At 49.1% G+C, this 9638-nt stretch overlaps 1 protein-coding gene across 9 annotated transcripts in view; it reads right to left on the bottom strand.

Moving 5' to 3' along the window:
- Positions 1-421: 421 nt before the first annotated feature.
- Positions 422-9638, bottom strand: part of OS9 (OS9 endoplasmic reticulum lectin) — a 29182-nt gene continuing 19965 nt past the window's right edge. The window contains exons 6-15 of one of the 9 annotated variants that reach the window (XM_015152061.2): positions 5997-6207; positions 5782-5886; positions 5468-5568; positions 5236-5287; positions 4040-4128; positions 3568-3846; positions 2810-2999; positions 1732-1896; positions 1477-1589; positions 422-1196 (exon numbers count right to left, since the gene is read on the bottom strand). In XM_015152061.2, coding sequence (XP_015007547.1) covers positions 1071-1196; positions 1477-1589; positions 1732-1896; positions 2810-2999; positions 3568-3846; positions 4040-4128; positions 5236-5287; positions 5468-5568; positions 5782-5886; positions 5997-6207 — 1431 coding nt within the window. In that variant the 3' untranslated portion in view covers positions 422-1070. Of the gene's footprint in view, positions 1197-1476; positions 1590-1731; positions 1897-2809; positions 3000-3567; positions 3847-4039; positions 4129-5235; positions 5288-5467; positions 5887-5996; positions 6208-9638 lie in introns of all 9 variants that reach the window. The other 8 variants (XM_028829004.2, XM_015152062.2, NM_001257725.1 and 5 more) reach the window with 8 other exon arrangements.

Below are 9638 nucleotides of genomic sequence, written 5' to 3'. Positions count from 1 at the left end.
GGTCTTTTTGGGAAATGTTGAAAGGACAGGTGGGTAGGGGTGTGGGTGACAAATGGAATCTGGAGCATGCTGTGGGCGAGACCGCAGCAGAAGGAAGATCCCTGCTGTGGGGAACTCCATGGTGTGCATTTTGGCTTTCAGGGTATAAAGGGGGAAATGATAGGGAAAGACTTGGTGCAAGAGAAGGGAAGGAACAGAAACAGACAGATGAGAAAAAGAAGATGACGGTACTGCAAGTGTTTCTTTCAATCCTTGCCAGGCCAGGCTTCATTTAGCCACTCTGGTCTCTTCCTGCATACCCCAGCCCCCGTTTATAGTACCTGGGGAGTGGGGAGCAAAGAACAGGATCAGAGCATGATCTGAAAAGAACACTGAGCCTCCTCCCTGCTGGAACCCCCACCCCACAAAAAAGGTTGACAGATTGATGGTCCAGTTCTTTATTTAGAAACCTGATTGTTCAAGAACATGGTGGATGCTTCACAGCTTTTTCACTGGGATTGTGCTGGAGGTGATGGGCAGCATTCTCCCATTTCCTCAGCAACAGAGGTGAAGGCTCCTCAACTCAGAAGCACAAATTGTAGGGGACAGGGTGGGCAGGGAAAGGGAGAAGGACATCTCAAGGCAATTCAAGAGAAGGGGGTAAAGCAACTCCAAACAGCACTAAGGGCAGGTGGAGGCCTGCTTGCTCAGTGCCTGCTAAGTGTCCTGCCCTCCTTGCTCTCTCTACCCACCTCCACTCAGAAGATCCTACCGAATCTCCAGGTAGGGAGCAGGGAATATCCTATCATTAGAGTACAATAACAAGAAAAGCCACAGAGGAAGAGGAAGAGGATTGAGCGAAAGCTCAGGAGAGCAAACATCACAGGCCGGGTGAGCTCTCAAGGTGGCTGCCAGCTGGGGTGGCAGCATTCACCCAGGGCCCCCACACCCACAGAATTGCCCGAGAGGTCCACAGCTCAGCTCCACTCTGCTGTTTGGCCCTCAGGGGTCCCAGGGTGGGGAGGTGGGGAGGAGGCAGGCCAGTCCAGGAAGACTCTGGATTCTATGAAGGGTCAAGTGCAGTGTTGGTCTCAGAAGTCAAATTCGTCCAGGTCCCCTGTGCCCTCCCCACCTTGAGAGCCCCACACCCGGCGGTAATTGCTCTCCAGCTCTTTCTGCCGCTGGCGTTCCTTCTGGGCCTCTTCAGCTCCCGGCACCTGGTGGGAGAGGGTAGAGGTGGGCTGGAGCTACTCGCTGTTGAGCCCAAGGAAGTCCTGGGCCAGGCAGCTGGGGGAAGGCAGGGAATGAGGACACCCATGTCCTGAGAGGCTCTTCCTGCATGGCAGCACTCTGAATCACTGGAACCCTAGCCTTGTCTTACAGATCAGGAAACGGAAGCTCAGCAACGGCATGGCTGGGGCAGGCCCACACCTCCACTCCAGGCGGGCTGGGGACAGGAGGCCTGGGGGCCAGGACTTGGGGGTAGAAGCCTCTCACCAAGATATTGAAGAAGATCTCCTTGAGGTTTCTTGTGTCCTCATCAGTCAACCAACGTGCACCCTCTTCAGTTCCTTCAGCCCATGGGCGGACAATTTTGATCTCAATTTTCCCTGGAAAGGAGCAGTATGCAGTGAGAGGAGAGGATGGCTGGGAGCCTCAGGGCAGGCCCCCTGCCCCACTGGTCCCAGCCCCTCCACTTCCGGCAGCTTGCCCTTCCGACAGTGCTGGGTCCAGCCGCCCTCCAGGGCCCACCTGCAGCTGTGAGTCCCTCCCTCTCCAGCAGCTCCTTCACCAGCCCCTCGATTTGTTTCAGCTGTGGGTTTTCCCGTTTCATCTCGAGGACAGTCAGATCCTGATTAGGGCCTCCGAGACGGAGCTTGGTGACCCGGACCCGGACTCTGTGCTCAGGATCCTCCTCTTAGAGGGGGAGACACACAGGGAAACACAAAGCAGAGGCATGACTCCAGGGTTAGGGGTGGCAGCTTTGGCAGCTATTCCATCTCAACATGTGTATGAGCCAGGGCTCAAAAAAATGTGTGCCCCCACTCCCAATTCAGCCTATAGAGCTCCCTCCACCAATTGCTGCCTTCCGTCTTCCCACCCTACCCAATAATTCTGCCCATCACCTATAGGAAAACAAATGTTTTCTGAAGCCAAAAGCAGGCCACCTGCACCAACAAAGTTTTGTCTGAAGAAGCAGGTTGGAAAAGTGTGGTCTCCTCCTCCATATGTTAGGACTTTAAAGACATTTCAATGTTTATAGGGAGAATGGGATGGAGGGTTTGAAACTGGAACATTTCATTTGGAACATCTGATGTCCACACCCATAGGACCCTATGAAATGGACACAAGGGGATGCAAGAAGAAGACATAATTTAAAGTCTATCCAGGCTATTGGCTCATGTGCGGCTGGGCTCTCCTATTCATGCCCTGACAGCTGGGGACTCTCTTGGTGCAAAGTCCTAAATGTTGACAGGTTGCATCCTTCATAGATGTGTGGTTTTCACATATAGACTCGCAAGCATTCAATTACTACCTACTGATCATCCATTGTGTGCCAGGCAGAGTGCTAGGTACTGGGTGTACAGGAGCAAACCAGAAAACAGGCAGACATGCTCTAAAAGCTGCTTCCCAGAGGGATGAATAGGAGGTAAGCACGCAAAGGGATGATGGTGATGGGAAGCAGGTGCAAGTGAGGACAGTGTTCCAGAAACCGGGGAGAGAATAAGCACCCTCAGAAGGGAAGGAACAGGGTCCCCTCTGGGAATAGGACCAGCTGAGGGATGAAAACAACGGACTGGGCTACTCCTTCTTGTCTGACTGCTCTCACCTGTAGGTTGGGGTGATGGAGGAGGTTTTTTGGGGACAACCCTCTTTTTCTTGTGCTTCTTCACCAGCTCTGGACTCTGTTTTTCCTCCAGTCTTTTGATGAGTTTGTTGAGAGTGGATGTCAGAGCCAGCATTGCCCGATCCCGCTCTGACTCCTTCTTCAGTCCATCTGGGTCCAGCTCCTTCTCGGTCTGGAATACCCAAGAGAAGAGAGTGAGTCAAGGGTCTGGGGCGTGGAGGCAGCCAGCGGGCTGGGCTGTGTAGGAGAGTCTGATATTTTGAAATGGAGTTTTGCTCATCACCCAGGCTGGAGTACAGTGGTGCCATCTCGGCTCACTGCAACCTCCGCCTCCCGGGTTCAAGAGATTCTCTTGCCTCAGCCTTCCAAGGAGCTGGGATTACAGGTGCCCATTGCCATGCCTGGCTAAGTTTTTTGCATTTTTAGTAGAGAGGGTTCACCATGTTGGCCAGGCTGGTCTTGAACTCCTGACCTCAGGTGATCTGCTCGCCTCGGCCTCCCAAAGTGCTGGGATTACAGCGTGAGCCACTGTGCCTGGCCAGAGAGTCTGATATTTAAGTCTTGTGCCTCTCTCTGGTCCCCCTTCCCCAATAGCCCCGATTAATTAGGGAAACAGCTATCATTTCCAAGTGCCCCGTCCTTGCCCTGTGCTGTGCTCTCTGTTTCTTTTAGTCCCTCAGCCTGTCCTGCTTCACGGGACCAGGCGGCTGTGGAATTACAGGAGGAGGAGCTGGGCTTGCCTCCTGGATGATGTTCTCCAGTTCCCGCTCCATGCCAGCCTTCACCTCCGAACGGAGCCGGTCTCGGTCTGACGGAAGCAGGATCCCTTCCAGTTCCTTCTCAAATTCTCCCAGTAACTGCTGTTCATCCTCATCTTCATCCTCATCCTCATCCTCGTCCTCCTCTTCTTCCATTTCTCTCTGCCGTTCTGGATCACCCCTTTCCTTCTCCTCTGGTTCCCTCTGAGGGACTTCTGCAGCATCATCCACAGGCTGCTCTTGGCCTATATTTGGCTTCCCCTGGGTGGGTAGGGAGTGGGGAGAAAGAGGTAGACAGTTGGAGTTTCAACAGAGACACATGGTGGGGGGCAGACAAATAGTAGCAGGTGTGTGGTACTGGGGGACCCAGGAGTTGAGTCCCAGGTCAGCGTAGGTTTTCAAATGCTCGCAGTTGGGAGGTGGGTTCTACCCATTCCCTGAGCATGGCCTATACCTTTTTTGTTCCACCTTTCAGCTCCTCTATGAATCGAATCAAATCTGCAGGGCTTCGAATGACTTTGACCTGCACGTTGTTCTGAAAATCTGAGATGAAAGAGTAATAATCATGAACCAGTTCTGTTGTGTTTAAATTTTTTTTTTTTTTTTTGAGACGGAGTCTTGCACTGTCACCCAAGCTAGAGTGCAGTGGTGCAATCTCTGCTCGCTGCAACCTCTGCCACCCGGGTTCAAGCGATTCTCCTGCCTCAGCCTCCCAAGTAGCTGGGATTACAGGCGCCTGCCACCACGCCCAGCTAATTTTTGTATTTTTAGTGGAGATGGGGTTTCACTATGTTGGCCAGGTTTGTCTCAAACTCTTGACCTCAGGTGATCCACCTGCCTCAGCCTCCCAAAGTGCTGGGATTACAGGCATGAGCCATCGCACCCGGCTCTTTTTCAACATGGAGTGTTACTATGTTGCCCAAGCTGATCTTGAATTCTTGGGCTCAAGCAATCTTTCTGCATCAGCCTTCCAAGTAACTACGATTACAGGTGTGCGCTACTGCACTCCTAAGTGCTCTTTGGATTCCTAAGGACAGGTAATGAGAGACCAAGGAAGGACACGGTCCCTGCCTCTAGGGTTTACCTGTTAAATAGTGAGACAAGGGCAAACATTCGTCTGCAGAGAGCACTGTTCTAAGGTGGACACTCCGGTAGGAGAGATGGATGCCAACAAGCTGCTAAGTCCCCACTCTTCCATGCACTTCTGAGGCCTTTCTGGCAGTCACTCCAGCTTTTAGGACTACAGAGGAGATCCTGGGGCTAAGGACTTATCTTCCCTGGAACCCTTCTCCTCTTTCCACAAATATTAACCATTTAGTTTATTCAGTTCCAGGCCTTCTACTATGAATTATGGATGCATTCTCATTTAATCCCGTGCAACTCTCTAGGGTAGGGGTTATTACCCTCATTTTATGGGTAAGAAAATTGAGGTTAAGTGAATTACAAAGTCACCAAGTGGTGGAGCTACTGTGTTCTGCCACCTTGCTAAAATAGCAGTGCTGTCTACAAAGAGTATTAACTCCTGTAAAAATGAATTTGCTGCTGGCCTGGCTACTCAATCTCCCTCCCAGTGCTTAGCTCTCCCTTCCATCTCTATCCCTGCCAATCCTAAAATATATATGGTAAAGGAGACATGGAAGGTTCACTCACCATTGGGAGCACCTGGAGCTGAATCTGTTGCCTCAGGGCTTGGGTCCTGCTCCTGACAAGGAGAAAAGGAAAGAGTCAAGTATGAAAGCCTGTTCATGCCCTCCATACTATGAAGGCAAAGGTTCTGGGGATATCCTTGCATCCCTAGGTAGATGTAGGTCACCTCACAATGACCTCAGCTACAGTGACCCTCCCCATTCCCATCCCGCTCCTCTGAGGCAGCTGGTCTCACCTCAGCCTGCATCTCCTCCCCTCCTGGGGCCTGGTCCTCTGGTTCATTAAGCATCTTCCAGAAATCTGAGTCCTTACTGTCATCCTTGGTCGGGCTCGCACCTAGGGTACAGAGAACAGGGAGACATTGATCTGACAGGAGGGGTGAGACAGAAAGGAGCAAATAGGATGGGGTCCCTTCCCCTCCTCTATCACCAAGGGATGAGGGCCCATGGTACTCTCCCACTCCACCCCACCAGTCAGTCAGGACAGTAAGATCAGGGGAAGGGAAAAAATGGAAGCGAGTTTCATGGAACAGGTGAAACAAGGTCCTACCTGCCATCTTTTGGGGTGCCACCCCAGACTTGGTCTCACTCCACACTTGGGGGCCCAAATCTTGCAGCTCCTCTATGATTTTATCTCCATACTGCTTTGAGTCTACTGAGAAACAGCATGCAAGCAGGCCAGGAACGCATTCCTCTGGCTATTCAATACTTGATCTTTTGCCGCCCCCTACCCCCGTATCTTCTCCTCCTTCTCTAATTACTCACCTGCTTGCCTCTGAACGTAGGCCATGTACTCCTCAGGCTGCAGGGAAGGGTGACAGAGGATGGCCTGGGGTGCAGCACTGGGTGGGGGCCGGAGGAGAGGGTGGGGGCAGAGCCGAGGAGTGCGAATGGTCAGCACATAAGAGCAGGACAAGGGCTCGTCCACGCGATCGATGTAGTCCCCAGAAATACCTGCACCCTCGTCACAGAGGAACTGCCAGGACAGAAAGGGTGAATACACTTAATCACCAACAATAACTTGCTTTAGTTCTTAGAGCAGGTGTCTTTACTAAGCACTGATTATCTGTCAAGCATTGTGCATACACTGTGCATATGGCACTTTACATAAATTTGCTCACTTAATTATCACAAAGACCCAGTGAAGGGGTATTGGTATCTCAACTTCGTGCCTCAAGAAACAGGTGTGATGCAGTTAAGGCACTTGTTCAGGTTGACCAGCTTTTAAGTGGTAAAAACAGGAACTGAACTCAGGCAGTTTAACTGTAGGTAACCAATTTGTGTTTCATATTCTTATTTTGTACAAATATTGTGTGTGTATATATATATATACTTATATTTGCTTTATATATGTATTATTATTATTATTATTGAGATGGATTCTCGCTCTGTCACCCAGGCTGGAGTGCAATGGCATGATCTCGGCTCACTGCAACCTCCGCCTCCTGGATTCAAGCGATTCTCCAGCCTCAGTCTCTCAAGTAGCTGGGATTACAGGCACCTGCCATTATGCCTGGCTAATTTTTGTATTTTTGTAGAGATGGGGTTTCACTGTGTTGGCCCAGCTGGTCTTGAACTCCTGACCTCAGGTGATCCACCCGCCTTAGCCTCCCAAAGTGCTGGGATTACAGACATGAGCCATGAGGCCTGGCCTGTATTATTTTTTAAAGTGTATATATATTTGTGTATAAATATGTATTTTTCATATATGTGTATATGGTTAAAAACTTCAAACAATTCTAAGATTCTTATATCATTCAGAAAGAGGGTAAAGATATTGATTGGCCTTTGATAAATTAAGCATGCAATATTCTAATTTCTAAAATAACTATTAAAAGACAGCCTGGTGGCTCACAACTGTAATCCCAACACTTTGGGAGGCCAAGGCAGGAGGATGGCTTGATGCCAAAAATTCAAGACCAGCCTTGGCAACATAGTGAGACTTATCTCCACAAAAAATTTTTAAAAATTAGCCATGTGTGGTGGTGTGCACCTGTAGTCTCAGTTATTTGGGAGACTGAGACTTAAGGGATCTTCCGTTAAGAAGATCAAAGTTACAGTAAGCCAAGATCATGCCACTGCACTCCAACCTGTGTGGAAAGCAAGACCTTGTCTCAAAAACAAACAAAAAGTGGGAGAGGTCCTACTTCTGAAATGGCAGCATGAGGGACTTCGCACACTCCACAGGGAAACTCCATAACTGATGAAAATTTAAAAACACAAAGCATGGCCAGGAGCAGTGGCTCACACCTGTAATCCCAGCACTTTGGGAGGCCGAGGCAGGCAGATCACCTGAGGTGAGGAATTTGAGACCAGCCTGACCAACGTGGAGAAACCCCATCTCTACTAAAAATACAAAATTAGCCGGCCTCGTGGCACATGCCTGTAATCCCAGCTACTTGGGAGGCTGAGGCAGGAGAACCACTTGAACCTGGGAGGCGGAGGTTGTGGTGAGCTGAGATCGTGCCATTGCACTCCAGCCTGGGCAACAAGAGCAAAACTCTGTCTCAATACAAACAAACAAAAAAACACACAGCATTTAAACTCTTTGGAAATTTTCCTAAGGACATATAACAAATGAGGAAATGTTTACTCAAGAAAATCTACTAAATCTTTTTTTTTTTTCAGACAGGGTCTCACTGTGCCACCCAGGCTGGAGTGCAGTGGCACGATCACAGCTCACTGAATCCTCAGCCTCCTAGGTTCAAGCAATCTTCCCACTTCAACCTCCCAAGGTAGGACTACAGGTGTGTGCCACCATATCCAACTAATTTTTAAAAATTTTTTGTAGAGACAGGGTCCCACTGTGTTGTCCAGGCTTTCTCAAACTCCTGGGCTCAAGCAATCCTCCCACCCAAAGTGCTGGAATTACAGGTGTTAGCCACCATGCCCAGCTACTAAATCTTGAATAGTGAGAATTTGCAGCACTTGAGCCATGACCTGCTCCCTCCACAAAAGCCATGGGGTGGAGGGCAGGAATTTCTATCTGGAGTTACTACAACCCCACCCAATAGCTCAGTTTGACAAAAGCTCCACTCCAGCAGGTGAGTGTAGTTTAAAAAAAAGGTGGGGTGGGGCGGTGGAAGGGGGGAGGGACTTCCTATTCTCTTAATATCCAGTCATGAGATATGGTATATGGTGTTTTACCAGGAGGGCCACGAGCTCCAAGGTACAGCAACTAAATTCCTAAAAAAGATCAAGGGCTCCCTTCCTCCACCCAGCCCCACCCACAGGGCAGAGGCTTTACTTCAAGTGCAGTGGGACAAGAGTATCAGGGCCCTGATTGCCCTCACTGAAGCTTGCTCAGAGAGTGGAGGGTTCACAAAAGGAGATGCAAACTTAGAGAGTAGAGGCTGTCATCCCTGCCTAGCTCCCTGCTCATAAAACAGGAATGTCCTTCCAAGGGAAGCAAGCCATTGTTCCTGACCCCAACTCCAGAGCAGGGCCTGGGAGATTTTGCCCAGCAGGAGAGGCAGTCCATAAGAACACACAGCTCTAACATTCTCCAAAGGACCTGACTTAATATGTAACAGAGTATGGGGAAATTCAAGCTTACAGGCACTTCAAAAATGTAGAGATTTTGGCAGGAGGCAATTAAAAGGAGGCTGATTGCTCCGTGATAGCAACAGGCTAAACTTTGGGACAGCTAGTTTAACAGAGAGAACCAGGGAAAGGGCAACGGAGAGCCGTCCTGGAGTCATAACAAACCTACATATTGCCCTCAAAAACTAGCCTGACAAAGGGGCCCACAATTAACTGGACTAAACTATGGAACAACTTATGCCCCACATGTCGAAAACAATAAAGCAATTAGTTGGCAATGAGTGGAGCCTAACAGCTGGGGGTGATACCAGCAGAGGCAGATGGCTTAACAAATTCATGAAAGAAACAGTCAGAAAGAGCCTGTTGAAACCACTGTCATCTAGTGTGGCTGTGTGCAGGGCCAAGATTGCCCTCTGAGAAGACACTAGAGGCTTCATGTTGTGAGGGAAAGAGACTCCACTCAAGTAGTTCAGCCAAGTCACTGAACAAACAAAAGCCATGGGGTGGAGGGCAAGAATTTCTATCTGGAGTTACTGCAACATACTATCTAAAATGGTTTTCAACAATTACAAAACATGCAGAAACAGTAAAGTATGAAACATATATAGGAAAAATATGCAGGCAACAGAAACCACCCATGAGAGGGCCCAGATGTTGGATCTCACAAAGACTTAAAAGTAGCCATTACATTAATAAATACGTTCAAATAATTAAGAATTTAAGTCATACAAAGTGTGTTCTCTGACCACAATGGAATAAAATTAGAAATGAATAAGGAAAAAAATTTGGAAGTTCAGAAATATGTAGAAATTAAACAATAATCTCATAAGTAACCAATGAGTTAAAGGAAAAAAATCAAAAGAA

The sequence above is a fragment of the Macaca mulatta genome, chromosome 11 (assembly GCF_049350105.2).
Source record: "Macaca mulatta isolate MMU2019108-1 chromosome 11, T2T-MMU8v2.0, whole genome shotgun sequence".
Taxonomy (NCBI): Eukaryota; Metazoa; Chordata; class Mammalia; order Primates; family Cercopithecidae; genus Macaca; species Macaca mulatta.
The sequence above is the reverse complement of the archived record's forward strand: the minus strand, read 5'-3'. Positions and strand labels throughout refer to the sequence as shown.